Source organism: Vanellus vanellus, assembly GCF_965231255.1.
Source record: "Vanellus vanellus genome assembly, chromosome: 29".
Classification (NCBI taxonomy): Eukaryota; Metazoa; Chordata; class Aves; order Charadriiformes; family Charadriidae; genus Vanellus; species Vanellus vanellus.
In genome coordinates, this window is record NC_138934.1 from 1,957,244 (window position 1) to 1,983,212 (window position 25,969).

General features: G+C 62.9%; 1 protein-coding gene across 1 annotated transcript; it reads left to right on the plus strand.

The window, feature by feature from the left end:
* Positions 1–9,480: 9,480 nt before the first annotated feature.
* PSMC4 (proteasome 26S subunit, ATPase 4) lies at positions 9,481–24,576 on the plus strand (the record flags this gene model as incomplete). The annotated part of the gene is made up of 9 exons (XM_082496564.1): positions 9,481–9,679; positions 11,887–12,033; positions 13,745–13,854; positions 13,949–14,042; positions 16,841–17,008; positions 17,768–17,844; positions 18,991–19,159; positions 21,007–21,062; positions 24,381–24,576. The coding sequence occupies 9 exons, from the start codon at positions 9,481–9,483 to the stop codon at positions 24,492–24,494; spliced, it is 1,134 nt and encodes a 377-aa protein (XP_082352690.1). The 3' UTR covers positions 24,495–24,576.
* Positions 24,577–25,969: the final 1,393 nt, after the last annotated feature.

The window sequence follows — 25,969 nt, forward strand, 5'->3', positions numbered from 1 at the left end:
TAGCCACAGGGAGGTGGGGGGGGGGGTGGCCACGGGGGGGTGGGAGGTGGCCACAGGGGGGTTGGTGGCCATGGGGGGGTGTGGTGGCCATGGGGGGGTGGGAGGTAGCCACAGGGAGGTGGTGGGGGTGGGGGTGGCCACGGGGGGGGTGGGAGCTGGCCGGGGGGGGGTTGTGGCCACGGGGAGGTAGAAGGTGGCCACAGAGGGGTTGGTGGCTATGGGGGGGTGTGGTGGCCATGGGGGGGTGGGAGGTAGCCACAGGGAGGTGGTGGGGGTGGCCACGGGGGGGGTGGGAGCTGGCCGGGGGGGGGGGGGTGGACACGGGGGGGTGGGAGGTGGCCACAGGGGGGTTGGTGGCCATGGGGGAGGTGTGGTGGCCACGGGGGGGTGGGAGGTGGCTACAGGGGGGTTGGTGGCCATGGGGGGGGGGGGGGGGGGTGGCTCCGGGGGGGGTGGGAGGTGGCCACAGGGAGGTGGTGGCCAAGGGGGGGCTGGTGGTGGCTCCGGGGGGGGTGGGAGGTGGCCGTGGTGGGGTGGTGGGAGGTGGCCACAGGGGGGTTGGTGGCCATAGGGGGGTGGGGGTGGCTCCGGGGGGGGTGGGAGGTGGCTGTGGGGGGGTGGTGGCGACTACAAGGGGGTGGGAGGTGGCCACAGGGAGGTGGTGGCCATGGGGGGGTTGGTGGTGGCCAAGGGGGGGTGGTGGTGGCCATGGGTGGTTGGTGGGAGGTGGCCACAGGGGGGTTGGTGGCCACGGGGGGGTGGGAGGTGGCCGTGGGGGACTGGTGGGAGGTGGCCACAGGGGGCTTGGTGGCCACGGGGGGGGGGTGGTGGCCACGGGGGGTGGGAGGTGGCTGGGGGAGGGTGGTGGCCACGGGGGGGTGGTGGTGGCCACGGGGGTGGTGGGAGGTGGCCATGGGGGGGAGGTGGCCACGGGGGGGTTGGTGGTGGCCATGGAAAGGGTAGTGGCCGTGGCGAGGTCAGTTCTGGCCGTGCAGAGGGTTAGCAGTGGCCATGGGGGAGTGGTGGCCATGGAGGGGTTCATGGTGGCCATGGGGGGCTGGTGGCCATGGGAGTGGGGTCGTGGCCGTGGAGAGGTGGCGGTGGCCATGTGGAGGTCAGTTGTGGCCATGGAGCGGTTCATGGTGGCCATGGTTGGGTTCAGTCGTGGCTATGGGGCGGTTGGTGGTGGCCATGGTGGGGGTGGTGGCCATGGGGGGATTCACGGTGGCCATGGGGAGGTGGTGGCCATGGGGGGGGGTTCATGGTGGCCATGGGCGAGGGGGGTGGCCATGGGTGGGTTCATGGTGGCCACGGAGGGAGTGAGGTGGCCACGGGGGGTTGGTGGCCATGGAGAGAGGGGGGGTGGGGTGGTGGCCGTGGGGAGGGTTGGTGGTCACCATGGGTGTCAGTCGTGGCCATGGGGGGAGCGGTGGCCATGGGAGGGTTCATGGTGGCCATGGGAGGGTCAGTCATGGCCATGGGAGGAGCCGTGGTGGCCATGGGGGGTGGTAGCCATGGGGGGTCCGTGGTGGCCATGGGGGGGTCGTTAGTGGCCATGGGGGGGGGGGGGGGGAGGGGCAGTGGACACACACTCCCTTCTCTATAAACTCCCTCCACCCCGCTGGCCCCGCCCCTTAAGGATAGCCACGCCCCCTCCCGCCCAAACCACGCCCCCTCCCTGCACAACCTGCCCCAGCCCCACTGCCACCCATGGCCACGCCCCCTTCCCGTAGCTCCGCCCCTTCCCCAACGCCAACCCCGCCCCTTCAGTCAGCACAGGCCACGCCCCCTGAGGCCGACGCCACGCCCCCTCCCCCGAGGCCACGCCCCCTCCCCCTCTCCTCAGGCCGTCCCCCTCCCCCCTTCCCCTCATTAAGCCCCGCCCACACCGCACAGACCCCGCCCCCGCGGTAGCCCCCTCGCCATTCCCCTCCCCCACCCCCGGTAGCCACCCGGTAGCCCCCCCCCGGGCCCCTCCCCCCTCCCCGGGTAATGCCCCCCACCCCCTCCCGGTTCCCCTCCCCCACCCCGGGGCCGCCACACCTTAACGGACGCGGCGCCGCTTCCGCCGGAAGCACTGCGCATGCGCAGAAGGGGAGTCGGGGCGGGGTAATGGGCGGGGCGAGGGGAGGTGGGCGGGGCGAGGGGAGGGGAGGGGCGGGGCTTGGGGGCGCTGAAGTGAGGGTTAGGGAGGGATACTGGGAGCACTGGGGCGGCACTGGGAGCACTGGTGGGGGACAGGGAGGGATACTGGGAGCACTGGGGCGGCACTGGGAAGGGACAGGGAGCACTGGGGGGGCACTGGGAGCACTGGTGGGGGACAGGGAGGGATACTGGGAGCACTGGGGTGGAACTGGGAGAACTGGGCGGGACAGGGACGGATACTGGGAGCACTGGGGTGAGCCAGGGAGGGATACTGGGAGCACTGGGAGGGCACTGGGAGCACTGGGCGGGACAGGGAGGGATACTGGGAGCAGTGGGGGGTCACTGGGAAGGGACAGGGAGGGATACTGGGAGCACTGGGGCGACACTGGGAGAGCCAGGGAGGGATACTGGGAGGGCACTGGGGGGCACTGGGAGCACTGGGAGGGGACAGGGAGGGATACTGGGAGCACTGGGGGGGGCACTGGGAGAACTGGGGGTAATGGGGAGGGTACTGGGAGCACTGGGGGGGCACTGGAAAGGGACAGGGAGGGGTACTGGGAGCACTGGGCGGGACAGGGAGGGATACTGGGAGCACTGGGGGGGGCACTGGGAGAACTGGGGGTAATGGGGAGGGTACTGGGAGCACTGGGGGGGCACTGGGAAGGGACAGGGAGGGATACTGGGAGCACTGGGCGGGACAGGGAGGGATACTGGGAGCACTGGGGGGGCACTGGGAAGGGACAGGAAGGGATACTGGGAGTGCTGGGGGGGCACTGGGACCCTCACTGGGCGCACTGGTCCATACTGGGAACCTGGTCTGTACTGGGCGCACTGGTCCATACTATTCCATACTGGTTCTTACTGGGAACACTGGTCCATACGCAGAACCACTGGTCTGTACTGGTCTGTACTGGGAACAGTGGTCCATACTGGTCCGCATTGCTCTGCACTGGGAACAGTGGCCCATAATATTCCGTACTGGTCCATACTGGGTGTACTGGTCCATACTGGGAACACTGGTCTGTACTGGTCCGCACTGGGAACACTGGCCCATACTATTCTGCACTGGTCCGTACTGGGCCCGCTGGTCTGTACTGGTCCATACTGGGTGCACTGCTCCATACTGGGAACACTGGTCTGTACTGGGCACACTGGTCCATACTATTCTGTACTGGTTCTTACTGGGCGCACAGGTCCATACACAGAACCACTGGTCTGTACTGGGAACACTGGTCTGTACTGGTCTGTAGTGGGAACACCGGTCTATACTGGTCTGCACTGGGAACACTGGCCCATACTATTCTGTACTGGTCCGTACTGTGTGCACTGGTCCATACTGGGAACACTGGTCTGTACTGGTCTGTACTGGGAACACTGGTCCATACTATTCCATACTGGTTCTTACTGGGCACACTGGTCCATACGCAGAACCACTGGTCTGTACTGGTCTGCACTGGGAACACTGGCCCATACTATTCTGTACTGGTCCGTACTGGGGATGCTGGTCTGTACTGGTCCATACTGGGAACACTGGTCTGTACTGGTCCATACTGGGTGCACTGCTCCATACTGGGAACACTGGTCTGTACTGGGTGCACTGGTCCATACTATTCTGTACTGGTTCTTACTGGGCGCACAGGTCCATACGCAGAACCACTGATCTGTACTGGTTTGTACTGGGAACACTGGTCCATACTATTCCGTACTGGTCTGTACTGGGCACACTGGTCTGTACTGGGAACACCGGTCTATACTGGTCTGCACTGGGAACACTGGCCCATACTATTCTGTACTGGTCCGTATTGTGTGCACTGGTCCATACTGGGAACACTGGTCTGTACTGGTCTGTACTGGGAACACTGGTCCATACTATTCCATACTGGTTCTTACTGGGCGCACTGGTCCATACACAGAACCACTGGTCTGTACTGGTCTGCACTGGGAACACTGGCCCATACTATTCTGTACTGGTCCGTACTGGGGATGCTGGTCTGTACTGGTCCATACTGGGAACACTGGTCTGTACTGGTCCATACTGGGTGCACTGCTCCATACTGGGAACACTGGTCTATACTGGTCTGTACTGGGTGCACTGGTCCATACTATTCCGTACTGGTTCTTACTGGGCGCACAGGTCCATATGCAGAACCACTGGTCTGTACTGGTCTGTACTGGTCTGTAGTGGGAACACCGGTCTATACTGGTCTGCATTGGGAACACTGGCCCATACTATTCTGTACTGGCCCGTACTGGGCACGCTGGTCTGTACTGGTCCATACTGGGAACACTGGTCTGTACTGGTCCATACTGGGTGCACTGGTCCATACTGGGAACACTGGTCTGTACTGGGCGCACTGGTCCATACTATTCCATACTGGTTCTTACTGGGCACACTGGTCCATACGCAGAACCACTGGTCTGTACTGGTCTGCACTGGGAACACTGGCCCATACTATTCTGTACTGGTCCGTACTGGGGATGCTGGTCTGTACTGGTCCATACTGGGAACACTGGTCTGTACTGGTCCATACTGGGTGCACTGCTCCATACTGGGAACACTGGTCTGTACTGGGCGCACTGGTCCATACTATTCCGTACTGGTTCTTACTGGGCGCACTGGTCCATACGTGGAACCACTGATCTATACTGGTCTGTACTGGTCCGTACTGGAGGCACTGGGCCTTACCGGGCGCGGAGGGGGGGGGCGCGGACTCCATCTCCCATCACCCCCTGTACCGGAAGTGGGCGTGTTCTCCCCCCTCAGGCCACACCGGAAGTGGGCCGGCGCTTCCGGCCGGCGCGCGGCCGTGCAGGCAGGAGGAGGTTTGGGCAGGAGGACAGGCAGGAGAAGGTGTGGGCAGGAGGACAGGCAGGAGAAGGTGTGGGCAGGAGGACAGGCAGCAGAAGGTGTGGGCAGCAGAAGGTGTGGGCAGGAGGACAGGCAGCAGAAGCTGTGGGCAGGAGGAGGTGCGGGCAGGAGGAGGTGCGGGCAGGAGAAGGTGCGGGCAGGAGGACAGGCAGCAGAAGGTGTGGGCAGGAGGACAGGCAGGAGAAGGTGTGGGCAGGAGGACAGGCAGCAGAAGGTGTGGGCAGCAGAAGGTGTGGGCAGGAGGACAGGCAGGAGAAGGTGCAGGCAGGAGAGGGGGCGGGCAGGAGGACAGGCAGAAGGTGCAGGCAGGAGGAGGTTTGGGCAGCAGAAGGTGTGGGCAGGAGGACAGGCAGGAGAAGGTGTGGGCAGCAGAAAGTGTGGGCAGGAGGACGGGCAGCAGAAGGTGTGGGCAGGAGAAGGTGTGGGCAGGAGGACAGGCAGGAGAAGGTGTGGGCAGGGAGGACAGGCAGGAGAAGGTGTGGGCAGGAGGACAGGCAGGAGAAGGTGTGGGCAGGGAGGACAGGCAGGAGAAGGTGTGGGCAGGAGGACAGGCAGCAGAAGGTGTGGGCAGGAGAAGGTGTGGGCAGGAGAAGGTGTGGGCAGGAGAAGGTATGGGCAGGAGGAAAGGCAGCAGAAGGTGTGGGCAGGAGAAGGTATGGGCAGGAGGACAGGCAGGAGGAGGTGTGGGCAGGAGAAGGTGTGGGCAGGAGGACAGGCAGGAGAAGGTGTGGGCAGGAGGACAGGCAGCAGAAGGTGCGGGCAGGAGGACAGGCAGCAGAAGGTGCGGGCAGGAGGACAGGCAGCAGAAGGTGCGGGCAGGAGGACAGGCAGGAGAAGGTGTGGGCAGGAGGACAGGCAGCAGAAGGTGCGGGCAGGAGGACAGGCAGCAGAAGGTGCGGGCAGGAGGACAGGCAGCAGAAGGTGCGGGCAGGAGGACAGGCAGCAGAAGGTGCGGGCAGGAGGACAGGCAGCAGAAGGTGTGGGCAGGAGGACGGGCAGCAGAAGGTGTGGGCAGGAGAAGGTGTGGGCAGGAGGACAGGCAGCAGAAGGTGTGGGCAGGAGGACAGGCAGCAGAAGGTGCGGGCAGGAGGACAGGCAGCAGAAGGTGTGGGCAGGAGGACGGGCAGCAGAAGGTGTGGGCAGGAGGACGGGCAGCAGAAGGTGTGGGCAGGAGAAGGTGTGGGCAGGAGGACAGGCAGCAGAAGGTGTGGGCAGGAGGACAGGCAGCAGAAGGTGCAGGCAGGAGGAGGTGCAGGCAGGAGGAGGTGCGGGCAGGAGAAGGTGCGGGCAGGAGGACAGGCAGCAGAAGGTGTGGGCAGGAGAAGGTGTGGGCAGGAGGACAGGCAGGAGGAGGTGTGGGCAGGAGGAGGTGTGGGCAGGAGGACAGGCAGCAGAAGGTCCAGGTAGGAGGAGGTGTGGGCAGGAGGACAGGCAGGAGAAGGTCCAGGTAGGAGGAGGTGTGGGCAGGAGGACAGGCAGGAGAAGGTCCAGGCAGGAGGAGGTGTGGGCAGGAGGACAGGCAGCAGAAGGTCCAGGTAGGAGGAGGTGTGGGCAGGAGGACAGGCAGGAGAAGGTCCAGGTAGGAGGAGGTGTGGGCAGGAGGACAGGCAGCAGAAGGTCCAGGTAGGAGGAGGTGTGGGCAGGAGGACAGGCAGGAGAAGGTCCAGGTAGGAGGAGGTGTGGGCAGGAGGACAGGCAGGAGAAGGTCCAGGTAGGAGGAGGTGTGGGCAGGAGGACAGGCAGCAGAAGGTCCAGGTAGGAGGAGGTGTGGGCAGGAGGACAGGCAGGAGAAGGTCCAGGCAGGAGGAGGTGTGGGCAGGAGGACAGGCAGGAGAAGGTCCAGGTAGGAGGAGGTGTGGGCAGGAGGACAGGCAGGAGAAGGTCCAGGCAGGAGGAGGTGTGGGCAGGAGGACAGGCAGGAGAAGGTGTGGGCAGGAGGACAGGCAGCAGAAGCTGTGGGCAGGAGGAGGTGCGGGCAGGAGGAGGTGCGGGCAGGAGAAGGTGCGGGCAGGAGGACAGGCAGCAGAAGGTGTGGGCAGGAGGACAGGCAGGAGAAGGTGTGGGCAGGAGGACAGGCAGCAGAAGGTGTGGGCAGCAGAAGGTGTGGGCAGGAGGACAGGCAGGAGAAGGTGCAGGCAGGAGAGGGGGCGGGCAGGAGGACAGGCAGAAGGTGCAGGCAGGAGGAGGTTTGGGCAGCAGAAGGTGTGGGCAGGAGGACAGGCAGGAGAAGGTGTGGGCAGCAGAAAGTGTGGGCAGGAGGACGGGCAGCAGAAGGTGTGGGCAGGAGAAGGTGTGGGCAGGAGGACAGGCAGGAGAAGGTGTGGGCAGGGAGGACAGGCAGGAGAAGGTGTGGGCAGGAGGACAGGCAGGAGAAGGTGTGGGCAGGGAGGACAGGCAGGAGAAGGTGTGGGCAGGAGGACAGGCAGCAGAAGGTGTGGGCAGGAGAAGGTGTGGGCAGGAGAAGGTGTGGGCAGGAGAAGGTATGGGCAGGAGGAAAGGCAGCAGAAGGTGTGGGCAGGAGAAGGTATGGGCAGGAGGACAGGCAGGAGGAGGTGTGGGCAGGAGAAGGTGTGGGCAGGAGGACAGGCAGGAGAAGGTGTGGGCAGGAGGACAGGCAGCAGAAGGTGCGGGCAGGAGGACAGGCAGCAGAAGGTGCGGGCAGGAGGACAGGCAGCAGAAGGTGCGGGCAGGAGGACAGGCAGGAGAAGGTGTGGGCAGGAGGACAGGCAGCAGAAGGTGCGGGCAGGAGGACAGGCAGCAGAAGGTGCGGGCAGGAGGACAGGCAGCAGAAGGTGCGGGCAGGAGGACAGGCAGCAGAAGGTGCGGGCAGGAGGACAGGCAGCAGAAGGTGTGGGCAGGAGGACGGGCAGCAGAAGGTGTGGGCAGGAGAAGGTGTGGGCAGGAGGACAGGCAGCAGAAGGTGTGGGCAGGAGGACAGGCAGCAGAAGGTGCGGGCAGGAGGACAGGCAGCAGAAGGTGCGGGCAGGAGGACAGGCAGCAGAAGGTGCGGGCAGGAGGACAGGCAGCAGAAGGTGCGGGCAGGAGGACAGGCAGCAGAAGGTGCGGGCAGGAGGACAGGCAGGAGAAGGTGTGGGCAGGAGGACAGGCAGCAGAAGGTGCGGGCAGGAGGACAGGCAGCAGAAGGTGCGGGCAGGAGGACAGGCAGCAGAAGGTGCGGGCAGGAGGACAGGCAGCAGAAGGTGCGGGCAGGAGGACAGGCAGCAGAAGGTGTGGGCAGGAGGACGGGCAGCAGAAGGTGTGGGCAGGAGAAGGTGTGGGCAGGAGGACAGGCAGCAGAAGGTGTGGGCAGGAGGACAGGCAGCAGAAGGTGCGGGCAGGAGGACAGGCAGCAGAAGGTGTGGGCAGGAGGACGGGCAGCAGAAGGTGTGGGCAGGAGAAGGTGTGGGCAGGAGGACAGGCAGCAGAAGGTGTGGGCAGGAGGACAGGCAGCAGAAGGTGCGGGCAGGAGGACAGGCAGCAGAAGGTGTGGGCAGGAGGACGGGCAGCAGAAGGTGTGGGCAGGAGGACGGGCAGCAGAAGGTGTGGGCAGGAGAAGGTGTGGGCAGGAGGACAGGCAGCAGAAGGTGTGGGCAGGAGGACAGGCAGCAGAAGGTGCAGGCAGGAGGAGGTGCAGGCAGGAGGAGGTGCGGGCAGGAGAAGGTGCGGGCAGGAGGACAGGCAGCAGAAGGTGTGGGCAGGAGAAGGTGTGGGCAGGAGGACAGGCAGGAGGAGGTGTGGGCAGGAGGAGGTGTGGGCAGGAGGACAGGCAGCAGAAGGTCCAGGTAGGAGGAGGTGTGGGCAGGAGGACAGGCAGGAGAAGGTCCAGGTAGGAGGAGGTGTGGGCAGGAGGACAGGCAGGAGAAGGTCCAGGCAGGAGGAGGTGTGGGCAGGAGGACAGGCAGCAGAAGGTCCAGGTAGGAGGAGGTGTGGGCAGGAGGACAGGCAGGAGAAGGTCCAGGTAGGAGGAGGTGTGGGCAGGAGGACAGGCAGCAGAAGGTCCAGGTAGGAGGAGGTGTGGGCAGGAGGACAGGCAGGAGAAGGTCCAGGTAGGAGGAGGTGTGGGCAGGAGGACAGGCAGGAGAAGGTCCAGGTAGGAGGAGGTGTGGGCAGGAGGACAGGCAGCAGAAGGTCCAGGTAGGAGGAGGTGTGGGCAGGAGGACAGGCAGGAGAAGGTCCAGGCAGGAGGAGGTGTGGGCAGGAGGACAGGCAGGAGAAGGTCCAGGTAGGAGGAGGTGTGGGCAGGAGGACAGGCAGGAGAAGGTCCAGGCAGGAGGAGGTGTGGGCAGGAGGACAGGCAGGAGAAGGTCCAGGTCGGAGGAGGTGTGGGCAGGAGAACGGACAGGATGAGGTGTGGGCAGGAGGACAGGCGGGAGAAGGTGCGAGCAGGATGATGGGCAGGAGAAGGTGCAGGCAGGAGGAGGTGCAGGCAGCTGGGTGGCCCCGGCAGGACCTCCCCTGACCTGCGGATGGCCCAGCAGAAGCTGCAGCAGGAGCTGGAGTTCCTGGAGGTGCAGGAGGAGTACATCAAGGATGAGCAGAAGAACCTGAAGAAGGAGTTCCTCCACGCGCAGGAGGAGGTGAAGAGGATCCAGAGCATCCCATTGGTCATCGGGCAGTTCCTGGAGGCCGTCGACCAGAACACCGCCATCGTGGGTTCCACCACCGGTACGGGGCACCGGTGGGAACGTGGAGATGGGAGTGGAGGGTTGGAGTTGGCCATAAGGTGGTCGGGTGTGGTGGGGACGTGGGGATGGACATCGAGGGATGGGTTTGCTCACCACCACCACCATGACCATGAAGGATCGGGTGTGGTGGGGACATGGAGATGGACATGGAAGGTTGGAGGTGGTCACAAGGGGTCAGGTATGGTGGGGAAGGGCCCAGAAGGTTGGAGGTGGTCATGGGGTGGTGAGTTGTGGTGGGGACGTGGGGATGGACATCAAGGGATGGGTTTTCCCTCCACCACCATGACCATGAGGGATCGGGTGTGGTGGGGACGTGAGGATGATCATGGAAGGTTGGAGGTGGTCACACAGGGTCAGGTATGGTGGGGAAGGGCCCAGAAGGTTGGAGGTGGTCATGGGGTGGTGAGTAGTAGTGGGGACGTGGGGGTGGACATCAAGGGATGGGTTTGCTCACCACCACGACCATGAGGGATCAGGTGTGGTGGGGACATGGAGATGGACATGGAAGGTTGGAGGTGGTCACACAGGGTCAGGTATGGTGGGGAAGGGCCCAGAAGGTTGGAGGTGGTCATGGGGTGGTGAGTTGTGGTGGGGACGTGGGGATGGACATCAAGGGTTGGGTTTGCTCACCACCATGACCATGAGGGATCAGGTGTGGTGGGGACGTGGGGATGGACATCAAGGGTTGGGTTTGCTCACCACCACCACCACGACCATGAGGGATCAGATGTGGTGGGGATGTGGGCATGGACATGGAAGGTTAGAGGTGGTCACAAGGGGTCAGGTATGGTGGGGAAAGGCCCAGAAGGGTGGAGGTGGTCATGGGGTGGTGAGTTGTGGTGGGGACGTGTAGGTGGACATCAAGGGTTGGGTTTGCTCACCACCACCACCACCATGACCATGAAGGATCGGGTGTGGTGGGGACGTGGGGATGGACATCGAGGGTTGGGTTTTCCCACCACCACCATGGCCATGAGGTGGTTGGGTGTGGTGGGGACGTGAGGATGGACATGGAAGGTTGGAGGTGGTCACAAGGGGTCAGGTATGGTGGGGAAAGGCCCAGAAGGTTGGAGGTGGTCATGGGGTGGTGAGTAGTGGTGGGGACGTGGGGATGGACATCGAGGGATGGGTTTCCCACCACCAACGTAGTCACAAGATGGTCAGGTGTGGTGGGGACGTGGGGATGGACATCAAGGGTTGGGTTTGCTCACCACCACCACCATGACCATGAAGGATCAGGTGTGGTGGGGACATGGAGATGGACGTGGAAGGTTGGAGGTGGTCACAAGGGGTCAGGTATGGTGAGGAAGGGCCCAGAAGGTTGGAGGTGGTCATGGGGTGGTGAGTTGTGGTAGGGACGTGGGGATGGACATCGAGGGATGGGTTTCCCACCACCAACGTAGTCACAAGATGTTCAGATGTGGTGGGGACGTGGGGATGGACATCAAGGGTTGGGTTTGCTCACCACCACCACCATGACCATGAAGGATCAGGTGTGGTGGGGACGTGGGGATGGACGTGGAAGGTTGGAGGTGGTCACAAGGGGTCAGGTATGGTGGGGAAAGGCCCAGAAGGGTGGAGGTGGTCATGGGGTGGTGAGTTGTGGTGGGGACGTGGGGATGGACATCCGGGGTTGGGTTTTCCCAACACCACCATGGTCAGGAGGGATCAGGTGTGGTGGGGACTTGTAGGTGGACATCAGAGGTTGGGTTTTTCCACCAACACCACCGTGGCCATGAGGTGGTTGGGTGTGGTGGAGACATGGGGATGGACGTGGAGGGCTGGAGGTGGCCGTGAGGTGGTCAGATGTGGTGGAGACGTGTAGATGGACATCAGGGGTTGGGTTTTCCCACCACCACCACGGCCATGAGATGGTTGGGTGTGGTGGGGACGTGGGGATGGGCATGGAAGGTTGGAGGTGGACACGAGGACTCAGGTGGTGGTGGGGATGTGGGGATGGATGTGGAAGGTTGGTGGTGGCCGTGAGGGGACAGGCGTGGTGGGGACCTGGGGATGGACACAGAGGTTTGAAGCCATCCACAAGGGGAGAGGTGTGGTGAGGACGTGGGGATGGACGTGGAAGATCAGCGATGGCCGCGAGGGGACAGGTATTGTGGGGACGTGATGCCCTTGGGGACAACCCCGGTGGAGGTGACACGTGAGGGACACCCTGACCTTCTCCTGCAGGTTCCAACTACTACGTGCGGATCTTGAGCACCATCGACCGGGAGCTTCTGAAGCCCAACGCCTCGGTGGCCCTCCACAAGCACAGCAACGCGCTGGTGGACGTCCTCCCGCCCGAGGCCGACAGCAGCATCATGATGCTCACCTCAGGTGAGGCCACCATCTCCTGGGGCCACCACCACCTCCAGCCCACCAGCACGGTGGCCCAAAGAGCCGAGCTTCGGGGTGAAGAACACCTGCAGACCCTGTCGGTGGTGGGACCAAGGGTGTTCTCAGGAGGTTCATGGGTGCCATCATGTTGGGGAGATGTTGGTTGACTGGAGACCAGGGATGTATCTCCAAGGCTGGACCTGGTGGGTGGAGAGCAGCAGGACACGATCCAGGTGGTGACAAGGAAGGGCTTGTTGGGTGACGGATCTTCATTAATGCTGTCGGTGGTGGGACCAAGGGTGTTCTCAGGAGGTTCCTGGGTGCCACCAAGTTGTGGAGATGCCACTGTGCTGCAGGTTGGAGGTCTTCTTTAGAAGAACCTTCAGAGCTGGACTCAAATGGTGGAGAGGAACCGGACGTGGTTTGGGTCCACCCAGAGGGGTGGTGGGTCTCCATGCTTATCACCTGGAGAAGGTCCCAGGTGACCTGGTGTGGTTGGAGATGTTGTGATAGGGAGATTGGTCCAGGAATTGTCACGTGAGGATGGAAGCCTGGAGGGTGTGGTGGGTCTCCATCCTTGGTGCTCCCCAACCATCACCTTGGGAGAAGGTCCCAAGTGACCTACTATGGCTGAAGGTGTTTTGGGGAGGAGGTTGGACCAAGAAGCTTCTGTCCTTGTTGTCACGTAAAGATGGAAGCCTGGATGGGTGGTGGGTCTCCGTCCTTGGAGCTCCCGAATCATCACCTGGAGAAGGTCTGAGGTGACCTACTGTGGCTGAAGGTGTTTTGGGGAGGAGGTTGGTCTAGGAGTTGTTGTCACACAAGGATGGAGATGTAGGTGGGTGGTGGGTCTCTATCCTTGGTGGTCCCCAATCATCACCTGGAGAAGGTCCCAGGTGACCTGGTGTGGTTGGAGATGTTGTGGAAGGGAGCTTGGTCCAGGAATTGTTGTCACATGAGGATGGAGATGTGGATGGGGTGGTGAGTCTCCATCCTTGGAGCTCCTCAACCATCGCCTGGAGAAGGTCCCAAGTGACCTACTGTGGCTGAAGGTGTTTTGGGGAGGAGGTTGGACCAAGAAGCTTCTGTCCTTGTTGTCACGTAAAGATGGAAGCCTGGGTGGGTGGTGGGTCTCCGTCCTTGGAGTTCCCGAATCATCACCTGGAGAAGGTCTGAGGTGACCTACTGTGGCTGAAGGTGTTTTGGGGAGGAGGTTGGTCTAGGAGCTGTTGTCACACAAGGATGGAGATGTAGATGGGTGGTGGGTCTCCATCCTTGGAGCTCCCCAATCATCACCTGGACAAGGTCCCAACTGACCTGGTCTGGTTGGAGATGTTGTGGAAGGGAGCTTGGTCCAGGAATTGTTGTCACATGAGGATGGAGATGTGGATGGGGTGGTGAGTCTCCATCCTTGGTGCTCCCCAACCATCACCTGGAGAAGGTCCCAAGTGACCTACTATGGCTGAAGGTGTTTTGGGGAGGAGGTTGGACCAAGAAGCTTCTGTCCTTGTTGTCACGTAAAGATTGAAGCCTGGATGGGTGGTGGGTCTCCGTCCTTGGAGCTCCCCAACCATCACCTGGATGAGATCCCAGGTGACCCATTCTGGTTGGGGCTGGTCTCTGGTGGCCGAGGTTGTCCCCTCAATGCTCTCCGAGGTCCCTGGCCACTGTGGTGGCCCCACCGGGTGCTGATGGCCCGTCCCCGTTGCAGACCAGAAGCCGGACGTGATGTACGCCGACATCGGTGGCATGGACATCCAGAAGCAGGAGGTCCGGGAAGCCGTGGAGCTGCCCCTCACCCACTTTGAGCTCTACAAGCAGGTGTGGGACCGGGTGGCACCCGAGGGTGGGGTGGGGTGAGGTGGGGGACACGGGACCTTTGGTGACCCCCTCGGGGTGTTGTGTCCCCACCCAGATCGGCATTGACCCCCCGCGAGGTGTCCTCATGTACGGACCTCCCGGTTGCGGCAAGACCATGTTGGCCAAGGCGGTGGCCCACCACACCACAGGTGGGGCACCTCGGGGTGTTGGGGGCACCCATGGAGGGGGTGGGTGGTCCTTGGGGTGGTGGGGTGACCATTGGGTGATGTGGGGGACCTTGGGTTGGGTGGGGACCTCAGGGTGGTGGGGTAACCGTTGGGTGCTGGTGGGATCCATGGGGTGCTGGTGGGCTCCTTGGGCTCCTCGGGACACCCTAGGGTGGTGTTGGGTTCCTTGGGGTGCTGATGGGATCCTTGGGGTGCTGAGGGCACCCCAGGGTGGTGGTGGGGACCTCAGGGTGATGGGGTAACCGTTGGGTGCTGGTGGGATCCATGGGGTGCTGGTGGGCTCCTTGGGCTCCTCAGGACACCCTAGGGTGGTGTTGGGTTCCTTGGGGTGCTGATGGGATCCTTGGGGTGCTGAGGGCACCCCAGGGTGGTGGTGGGGACCTCAGGGTGGTGGGGTAACTGTTGGGTGGTGGTGGGCTCCTTGGGGTGCTGGTGGGCTCCTTGGGCTCCTCAGGACACCCTAGGGTGGTGGTGGGTTCCTTGGGGTGCTGATGGGATCCTTGGGGTGCTGAGGACACCCGAGGGTGGCGGTGGGATCCATGGGGTGCTGAGGGTACCTCAGGGTGCTGGTGGCATCCTTGGGGTGCTGGTGGGCTCCTGAGGGCACTGTGGGGTGCTGGTAGGTTCCTTGGGGTGCTGAGGGCACCCCAGGGTGGTGGTGGGGACCTCAGGGTGGTGGGGTAACCCGTGGGTGCTGGTGGGCTCCTTGGGGTGCTGAGGGTACCTCAGGGTTCTGGTGGCATCCTTGGGGTGCTGGTGGGCTCCTTGGGGTGGTGGGGTACCTCTGGGATGGTCATGAAGTTCTTGAGGTTCTAGGGGTACCTGCAGCTGGTGGTGGCACCCCAGGGTGCTGATGGGGTCCTTAGGGTGCTGGTGGGCTCCTGTGGGCACCCCAGGGTGCTGATGGGTTTCTTGGGGTCCTAGTGGTCTCCTTGGGGTGCTGGTGGGCTCCTTGAGGTGCTGGTGGGCTCCTTGGGGTGGTGGGATACCCCTGGGATGGTCATGGAGTTCTTGAGGTGCTGGTGGTCTCCATGGGGTGCTGGTGGGTTCCTTGGGGGTTTTGGGGATCCATGGAGTGCTGGTGGGGTCCATGGGGTGCTGGTGGGGTCCTTAGGGGTTTTGGGGAACTGTGGGGTGCTGGTGGGATCCGTGGGGTGCTGGTGGGTTCCTTGGGGTGGTGGGATACCCCTGGGATGGTCATGGAGTTCTTGAGGTGCTGATGAGGTCCTGGGAGTGCTGGTGGCTCCTTGGGGTGCTGGTGGGTTCCTTGGGGGTTTTGGGGATCCATGGGGTGCTGGTGGGGTCCTTGGGGTTTTGGGAACTGTGGGGTGCTGGTGGGATCCATGGGGTGCTGGTGGTCTTCTTGAGGTGCTGGTGGGCTCCTTGGGGTGGTGGGATATCCCTGGGATGGTCATGGAGTTCTTGAGGTGCTGGTGGTCTCCATGGGGTGCTGGTGGGTTCCTTGGGGGTTTTGGGGATCCATGGGGTGCTGGTGGGGTCTTTAGGGCTTTTGGGGAACTGTGGGGTGCTGGTGGGTTCCTTGGGGTGCTGGTGGTCTCCTTGAGGTGCTGGTGGGCTCCTTGGGGTGGTGGGATACCCCTGGGATGGTCATGGAGTTGTTGAGGTGCTGATGAGGTCCTGGGAGTGCTGGTGGGCTCCTTGGGGTGCTGGTGGGTTCCTTGGGGGTTTTGGGGATCCATGGGGTGCTGGTGGGATCCATGGGGTGCTGGTGGGTTCCTTGGGGGTTTTGGAGAACCGTGGGGTGCTGGTGGGTTCCTTGGGGTGCTGGTGGTCTCCTTGAGGTACTGGTGGGCTCCTTGGGGTGGTGGGATACCCCTGGGATGGTCATGGAGTTCTTGAGGTGCTGATGAGGTCCTGGGAGTGCTGGTGGGCTCCTTGGGGTGCTGGTGGGATCCATGGGGTGCTGGTGGGGTCCTTGGGGGTTTTGGAGAACCGTGGGGTGCTGGTGCGTTCCTTGGGGTGCTGGTGGTCTTCTTGAGGTGCTGGTGGGCTCCTTGGGGTGGTGGGATACCCCTGGGATGGTCATGGAGTTCTTGAGGTGCTGGTGGTCTCCATGGGGTGCTGGTGGGTTCCTTGGGGGTTTTGGGGATCCATGGGGTGCTGGTGGGGTCCTTAGGGCTTTTGGGGATCCATGGGGTGCTGGTGGGATCCGTGGGGTGCTGGTGGGTTCCTTGGGGTGCTGGTGGTCTCCTTGAGGTGCTGGTGGGCTCCTTGGGGTGGTGGGATACCCCTGGGATGGTCATGGAGTTGTTGAGGTGCTGATGAGGTCCTGGGAGTGCTGGTGGGCTCCTTGGGGTGCTGGTGGGTTCCTTGGGGGTTTTGGGGATCCATGGGGTGCTGGTGGGATCCGTGGGGTGCTGGTGGGTTCCTTGGGGTGCTGGTGGTCTCCTTGAGGTGCTGGTGGGCTCCTTGGGGTGGTGGGATACCCCTGGGATGGTCATGGAGTTCTTGAGGTGCTGGTGGTCTCCATGGGGTGCTGGTGGGTTCCTTGGGGGTTTTGGGGATCCATGGGGTGCTGGTGGGGTCCTTAGGGCTTTTGGGGAACTGTGGGGTGCTGGTGGGATCCATGGGGTGCTGGTGGTCTCCTTGAGGTGCTGGTGGGTTCCTTGGGGGTTTTGGGGAACCATGGGGTGTTAGTGGGTTCTTTAGGGTGCTGGTGGCCACGTGGAGGTCTGGGGGTGCTCCGTGGGGCATCCCCACCCAGAGATAAGGTCCCAGCCCCCTGCGGGTGCCCCCAGCCGCCTTCATCCGGGTGGTGGGCTCGGAGTTCGTGCAGAAGTACCTGGGGGAAGGTCCTCGCATGGTGCGCGACGTCTTCCGCCTGGCCAAGGAGAACGCCCCCGCCATCATCTTCATCGACGAGATCGACGCCATCGCCACCAAGCGCTTCGATGCCCAGACCGGGGGTAAGGGGACCCGGGGAACCCCTTGGTGGGGTTTGAGGACCCCACGGTGGTCCCTGGGGCTTGGGTGGGTGTCAGGAACCCTATGGAGAACCCCATGGTGGGGTTCTAGGACTTCTTGGTGGTCCTTGGGGCTCAAATGGGTGTCAGGAACACTTTGGAGAACTCCATGGTGGGGTTCCAGGACTTCTTGGTGGTCCTTGGGGCTCAGGTGGGTGTCAGGAACCCTCTGGAGAACCCCATGGTGGGGTTCTAGGACTTCTTGGTGGTCCTTGGGGCTCAAATGGGTGTCAGGAACACTTTGGAGAACTCCATAGTGGGGTTCCAGGACTTCTTGCTGGTCTTGAATGGGGTCAGGAACCCTCTGGAGAACCCCATGATGGGGTTCCAGAACTTCTTGGTGGTCTTGGGTGGGGTCAGGAACCCTCTGGAGAACCCCATGGTGGGGTTCCAGGACTTCTTGGTGGTCTTGGATGGGGTCAGGAACCCTCTGGAGAACCCCATGGTGGGGTTCCAGGACTTCTTGGTGGTCCTTGGGGCTTGGGTGGGGGTCAGGAACCCTCTGGAGAACACCATAGTGGGGATTGGGGACCTTCTGGTGTCCCTTGGGGCTTGGGGTGGGGGGACATCAGGCCCCCCATCGGTGGGGCCAGGTCAGAAGGGTGGTGGGTGCTGGTGGTGGAGGGTCTTTGGGACCTCCAGCACCCATGGGACCTCCCTCAGCACCCACCGACTGTGTCCCCCCTCTTCCCCCCACCACAGCTGACCGGGAGGTTCAGCGCATCCTCCTGGAGCTCCTCAACCAGATGGACGGCTTCGACCAGAACGTCAACGTCAAGGTGGGGGTGCTATGGGGGTCCCATGGGTGCTGGGGAGGTCCCATGGGTGCTATGGTGGTCCCATGGGTGCTGGAGGTCCCATGGGTGCTGGGGGACACCCCCTTGTCCATCCAGATGACCGCGATGACAAGCCATGGTGGACATGCTACTGCAGGTGGTTCTCCACCCTGGTGACCCATGGGTGCTGGGGAGGTCCCATGGGTGCTATGGTGGTCTCAGGGCTGCTGGGTGGTCCCATGGGTGCTGAGGGACACCCCCTTGTCCGTCCAGATGACCCTGATGACAAGCCATGGTGGACACGCTGCTTCAGGTGGTTCTCCACCCCTGGTGTCCCATGGGTGCTAGGTGGTCCCATGGGTGCTATGGTGGTCTCAGGGCTGCTGGGTGGTCCCATGGGTGCTGAGGGACACCCCCTTGTCCATCCAGATGACCCTGATGACAAGCCATGGTGGACACGCTACTGCAGGTGGTTCTCCACCCTGGTGACCCATGGGTGCTGGAGGTGTCCCATGGCTGCTATTGTGGTCCCATGGGTGCTAGGTGGTCCCATGGGTGCTATGGTGGTCTCAGGGCTGCTGGGTGGTCCTGTGGGTGCTGAGGGACACCCCCTTGTCCATCCAGATGACCCTGATGACAAGCCATGGTGGACACGCTGCTTCAGGTGGTTCTCCACCCTGGTGACCCATGGGTGCTGGAGTTGTCCCATGGCTACTATTGTTGTCCCATGGGTGCTAGGAGGTCCCATGGGTGCTATGGTGGTCTCAGGGCTGCTGGGTGGTCCCATGGGTGCTGAGGGACATCCCCTTGTCCATCCAGATGACCCTGATGACAAGCCATGGTGGACACGCTACTGCAGGTGGTTCTCCACCCTGGTGACCCATGGGTGCTGGAGGTGTCCCATGGCTGCTATTGTGGTCCCATGGGTGCTAGGTGGTCCCATGGGTGCTATGGTGGTCTCAGGGCTGCTGGGTGGTCCCATGGGTGCTGAGGGACACCCCCTTGTCCGTCCAGATGACCCTGATGACAAGCCATGGTGGACACGCTACTGCAGGTGGTTCTCCACCCTGATGTCCCATGGGTGCTGGGGAGGTCCCATGGGTGTCCTGCGGTGCCGGTGACACCCATGTCCTCATTGTCCCCCCCCAGGTGATCATGGCAACGAACCGGGCGGACACCCTGGACCCGGCGCTGCTGCGTCCCGGTCGCCTGGACCGTAAAATTGAGTTCCCGTTGCCCGACCGGCGTCAAAAACGTCTCATCTTCTCCACCATCACCGGGAAGATGAACCTCTCCGAGGAGGTGGACCTGGAGGACTGTATCTGGGGACACGTGGGGACGCCGCGGAGTGGAGGGGGACGGGGGGACAGGAGATGTTGGGGACCCATCCAAAGTAGGAGCCAGCGCTAAGGTGGGACGTCCCCTTGTTGGGGTGACTCGAGGAGGTGGGGACATGGGGAAGCCCATGGAGATGGCAGGGCTGGGGACCCTGTTGGGGACATCAGGGACTCCAGGGGACCTCAGGGAGTTCAGGGGGTGTCGGGGAGGGTTGGGGACCCCATGGGGATGTTGGGGACCCCATGGGGACATCAGGAACCACATGGGGACATCAGGAACTCCAGGGAGATGTCAGGATTGGAGACTTTGGGGACATCAGGAAGGCCATGGAGATGTGAGGGTTGAGGACCTCGTGGGGACATCAGGGACTCCAGGGAACATGGGGGACCTCAGGGGGTGTCAGGGAGGGTTGGAGACCCCATGGGGACATCAGGGAGTCCAGGGGACATCAGGAACCCTAGGGAGATGTCTGGGTTGGGGACCCCAGGGGTCATCTGGAACCCCAGGGAGATGTCAGTGTTGGGGACCTCATGGGGACATCAGGGACACCACGGGGTGTCAGGGAGAGTTGGGGACCCTGTAGGGACATTGAGGACCCCATGGGGACATCAGAAAGCCCATGGAGATGTCAGTGTTGGGGACCTCAGGGGGTGTCAGGGAGAGTTGGGGACCCCATGGGGACATTGGGGACATCAGGAAGCCCATGGAGATGACAGTGATGGGGACATCGGGGACTCCAGGGGACATTGGGGACCTCAGGGGGTGTCAGGAAGGCCATGGAGATGTGAGGGTTGGGGACCTCATGGGGACATCAGGGACTCCAGGGGACATTGGGGACTTCAGGGGGTGTCAGGGAGGGTTGGAGACCCCATGGAGACATTGGGGACATCAGGAAGCCCATGGAGATGACAGTGATGGGGACATCGGGGACTCCAGGGGACATTGGGGACTTCAGGGGGGGTCAGGGAGGGTTGGAGACCCCATGGGGACATTGGGGACATCAGGAAGGCCATGGAGATGTGAGGGTTGGGGACCTCATGGGGACATCAGGGTCTTCAGGGGGTGTCAGGGAGGGTTGGAGACCCCATGGGGACATTGGGGACATCAGGAAGCCCATGGAGATGACAGTGATGGGGACATCGGGGACTCCAGGGGACATTGGGGACTTCAGGGGGGGTCAGGGAGGGTTGGAGACCCCATGGGGACATTGGGGACATGAGGAAGCCCATGGGGATGTCAGTGTTGGGGACCTCAGGGGGACATCAGGGACCCCGTAGAGATGTTGAGGACCCTGTGAGGACATCAGGAAGCCCATGGAGATGTGAGGATTGGGGACCTCAGGGACTCCACGGGGTGTCAGGGAGAGTTGGGGACCCCATAGGGACATTGAGGACCCCATGGGGACATCAGGAAGGCCATGGAGATGTGAGGGTTGGAGACCCCATGGGGACATTGAGGACATCAGGAAGCCCATGGAGATGTCAGTGTTAGGGACCTCAGGGGGACATCAGGGACCCCGTAGAGCCATTGAGGACCCCATGGGGACATCAGGAAGCCCATGGAGGTGTCAGTGTTGGGGACCTCATGGGGACATCAGGGACTCCAGGGGACATCAGGAACCCCAGGGAGATGTCGGGGTTGGTGACCCCGTGGTGACATCGGGGACTCCAGGGGACATCGGGGACCCCAGGGGCGCTGGCCCACAGCAGGGCCACCTGCAGGTGACACCCCAGGAAGGAGGAACCCCCCTCAGAAGTGGGTTGGGGGTGGCTTGGGGACATTGGGGACATCATCGGGGACGGGACGTTTCCTTCACCCCCCACCCAGACGTGGCGCGGCCGGACAAGATCTCGGGGGCCGACATCAACTCCATCTGCCAGGAGGTGGGTGACACGGGGACACGGGGGACACGTCCCACCACGGCAGGGTGACAAGGAGGTGACAGGGGTGCCGTGTCCCACCACAGGAAGGTGACAAGGTGGCACGAGTGCTGTGTCCCTCATGGTTGGGTGACAAGGAGGTGACACGGGTGCCGTGTCCCTCCATGGTTGTGTCCCCACCATGGCAGGGTGACGAGGAGGTGACACAAAGTGCCATCTCCCTCCATGGGAGGGTGACAGGGAGGTGACACGGGTGACACAGGTGCCATGTCCCTCATGGTGGGGTGACAAGAAGGTGACAGGGGTGGCACAGGCACTGTGTCTCTTCATGGTGACATGTCCCACCACAGCAGGGTGACAAGGAGGTGACAGGGGTCCCATGTCCCTCCATGGCAAGGTGACAAGAAGGTGACAGGGGTGCTGTGTTCCACCATGGAATGGTGACAAGGAGGTGACACGGGTGACACAGGTGCTGTGTCCCACCACGGCAGGGTGACAAGGAGGTGACAAGGAGGTGACAAGGTGCCATGTCCCTCCATGGTTGTGTCCCCACCATGGCAGGGTGACGAGGAGGTGACACAAAGTGCCATCTCCCTCCATGGGAGGGTGACAGGGAGGTGACACGGGTGACACAGGTGCTGTGTCCCTCATGGTGGGGTGACAAGAAGGTGACACGGGTTCTGTGTCCCTCCATGGTGACGTGTCCCCACCGTGGCAGGGTGACGAGGAGGTGACACAAAGTGCCATCTCCCTCCATGGTTGGGTGACAAGGTGACATGGGTGCCGTGTCCCTCATGGTTGGGTGACAAGGAGGTGACACAGGTGCCATGTCCCTCCTGGTTGGGTGACAAAGAGGTGACGTGGGTGCCATGTCCCACCACAGCAAGGTGACAAGGTGACACAGGTGCTCTGTCCCACCATGGAAGGGTGACAAGGAGGTGACACGGGTGGCACTGGTGCCATGTCCCACCACAGTAGGGTGACAAGGAGGTTACACGGGTGTCACATCACTGCTATGTTAAGGTGACAGCGGGTGACGTGGTCAGGGGGTGACCTGGGTGCCACCTCTCTACAGGAGGGTGGCAGAAGGTGACGCGGTGGCCTGTGCCCATGGTGGCTGGAGGTGACACGGTGGTGTGTCCCCAGGTTGGATGGGGGTGACACGGTGGCCTGTCCCCAGGGTGGCTGGAGGTGACACCGGTCACCTGGTGGCCTGTCTCCATGGTGGCTGGAGGTGACATGGGTGACGTGGTGGCCAGGTTGGCTGGAGGTGAGGTGGTGGCCTGTCCCCGTGGTGGCTGGAGGTGACATGGGTGACACAGTGGCCTGTCCCCATGGTGGCCAGGTTGGAGGTGACCGGGTGGCCTGTCCCCGTGGTGGCTGGAGGTGACATGGGTGACGTGGTGGCCAGGTTGGCTGGAGGTGAGGTGGTGGCCTGTCCCCGTGGTGGCTGGAGGTGACGTGGGTGCCACGGTGGCCTGTCCCCATGGTGGCCAGGTTGGAGATGACCTGGTGGCCTGTCTCCATGGTGGCTGGAGGTGACATGGGTGACGTGGTGGCCAGGTTGGCTGGAGGTTACATGGTGGCCTGTCCCCGTGGTGGCTGGAGGTGACATGGGTGACGTGGTGACCTGTCCACATGGTGGCCAGGTTGGAGATGACCTGGTGGCCTGTCCCTGTGGTGGCTGGAGGTGACATGGGTGACGTGGTGGCCAGGTTGGCTGGAGGTGACCTGGTGGCCTGTCTCCATGGTGGCTGGAGGTGACATGGGTGACACGGTGGCCTGTCCCCATGGTGGCCAGGTTGGAGATGACCTGGTGGCCTGTCTCCATGGTGGCTGGAGGTGACGCGGGTGCCACGGTGGCCTGTCCCCAGGGTGGCCAGGTTGGAGATGACCTGGTGGCCTGTCCCCGTGGTGGCTGGAGGTGACATGGGTGACGTGGTGGCCAGGTTGGCTGGAGGTGAGGTGGTGGCCTGTCCCCGTGGTGGCTGGAGGTGACGCAGGTGCCACGGTGGCCTGTCCCCAGGGTGGCCAGGTTGGAGATGACGTGGTGGCCTGTCCCTGTGGTGGCTGGAGGTGACATGGGTGACGTGGTGGCCAGGTTGGCTGGAGGTTACATGGTGGCCTGTCTCCATGGTGGCTGGAGGTGACATGGGTGACGTGGTGGCCTGTCCCCATGGTGGCCAGGTTGGAGGTGACCGGGTGGCCTGTCCCCGTGGTGGCTGGAGGTGACATGAGTGACGTGGTGGCCTGTCCCCATGGTGGCCAGGTTGGAGATGACCTGGTGGCCTGTCCCTGTGGTGGCTGGAGGTGACATGGGTGACGTGGTGGCCAGGTTGGCTGGAGGTGACCTGGTGGCCTGTCTCCATGGTGGCTGGAGGTGACATGGGTGACACGGTGGCCTGTCCCCATGGTGGCCAGGTTGGAGATGACCTGGTGGCCTGTCTCCATGGTGGCTGGAGGTGACACGGGTGACGTGGTGGCCTGTCCCCACAGTAGCTGGAGGTGACGCGGGTGCCACGGTGGCCTGTCCCCGTGGTGGCCAGGTTGGAGATGACCTGGTGGCCTGTCTCCATGGTGGCTGGAGGTGACATGGGTGACGTGGTGGCCTCTCCCCATGGTGGCCAGGTTGGAAATGACCTGGTGGCCTGTCTCCGTGGTGGCTGGAGGTGACATGGGTGACGTGGTGGCCTGTCCCCATGGTGGCCAGGTTGGAGATGACCTGGTGGCCTGTCTCCATGGTGGCTGGAGGTGACATGGGTGACGTGGTGGCCAGGTTGGCTGGAGGTGAGGTGGCGGCCTGTCCCCGTGGTGGCTGGAGGTGACATGGGTGACACAGTGGCCGGGTTGGCTGGAGGTGAGGTGGTGGCCTGTCCCCAGGGTTGCCGGAGATGACATGGGTGCCACGGTGGCCTGTCCCCATGGTGGCCAGGTTGGAGATGACCTGGTGGCCTGTCCCCAGGGTGGCTGGAGGTGACATGGGTGACGTGGTGGCCTGTCCCCATGGTGGCCAGGTTGGAGATGACCTGGTGGCCTGTCTCCATGGTGGCTGGAGGTGACGCGGGTGCCACGGTGGCCTGTCCCCATGGTGGCCAGGTTGGAGATGACCTGGTGGCCTGTCCCTGTGGTGGCTGGAGGTGACATGGGTGACGTGGTGGCCAGGTTGGCTGGAGGTGAGGTGGTGGCCTGTCCCCGTGGTGGCTGGAGGTGACATGGGTGCCACGGTGGCCTGTCCCCATGGTGGCCAGGTTGGAGATGACCTGGTGGCCTGTCTCCATGGTGCCTGGAGGTGACGCGGGTGCCACGGTGGCCTGTCCCCAGGGTGGCATGCTGGCGGTGCGGGAGAACCGGTACATCGTGTTGGCCAAGGACTTCGAGAAGGCCTACAAGACCGTCATCAAGAAGGACGAGCAGGAGCACGAGTTCTACAAGTGACAGCTCGGGGGACGTTGGGGACAGCCCCGTCACCTCCCACCCCCCAATAAACCTGAACTCTTCCCCCCTCCCCCCCCCCCCACCGACTGCTTCTGCTTGGGGACAGGGGGACAGCTTGGGGACGTGGAAATGTCCGTGGGGACATCTATGGGGAGAACCTGGAGAGGTCCATGGAGCCATCTGGGGACGTGGGGACATCCTTGGGGACACGGAAACGTCTATGGGGACGTCCATGGGGGTGTCTATGGGGAGAACCTGGGGAGGTCCATGGAGCCATTTGGGGACATCCTTGGGGACACGGAAATGTCCATGGGGACGTGGGGACATGGGGAGAACCTGGAGAGGTCCATGGAGCCATTTGGGGACGTGGGGACATCCTTGGGGACACGGAAACGTCCATGGGGACATCCATGGGGGTGTCTATGGGGAGAACCTGGAGAGGTCCATGGAGCCATCTGGGGACATCCATGGGGACATGGGGAGAACCTGGGGAGGTCCATGGAGCCATTTGGGGACATCCTTGAGGACACGGAAACGTCCATGGGGACATGGGGACGTCCATGGGGACATGGGGAGAACCTGGGGAGGTCCATGGAGCCATTTGGGGATGTGGGGACATCCTTGGGGACACGGAAACGTCTGTGGGGACATCCATGGGGACATATATGGGGACACGGGGAGAACCTGGGGTGGTCCATGGAGCCATCTGGGGACGTGGGGACATCCTTGGGGACACGGAAACGTCCATGGGGACATGGGGGGGGACATGGGGACATGGGGAGAACCTGGAGAGGTCCATGGAGCCGTTTGGGGACATCCTTGGGGACACGGAAACGTCCATGGGGACATCCTTGGGGACATGGGGAGAACCTGGGCAGGTCTGTGGGGCCATTTGGGGACGTGGGGACATCCTTGGGGACATGGAAACGTCCATGGGGACGTCTATGGGGACATCTATGGGGACATGGGGAGAACCTGGGGAGGTCCATGGAGCCATTTGGGGACATCCTTGGGGACACGGAAATGTCCATGGGGACGTGGGGACATGGGGAGAACCTGGAGAGGTCCATGGAGCCATTTGGGGACGTGGGGACATCCTTGGGGACACGGAAACGTCCATGGGGGCGTCCATGGGGAGAACCTGGGGAGGTCCGTGGAGCCATTTGGGGACGTGGGGACATCCCTGGGGACACGGAAACGTCCATGGGGACATGGGGAGAACCTGGGCAGGTCTGTGGGGCCCTTTGGGGACATGGGAATGTCCTTGGGGACACGGAAACGTCCATGGGGACATGGGGACGTCCATGGGGACATGGGGAGAACCTGGGGAGGTCCGTGGAGCCATCTGGGGACGTGGGGACATCCTTGGGGACACGGAAACGTCCATGGGGACGTCCATGGGGACATGGGGAGAACCTGGAGAGGTCCATGGAGCCATGTAGGGACGTGGGGACATCCTTGGGGACACGGAAACG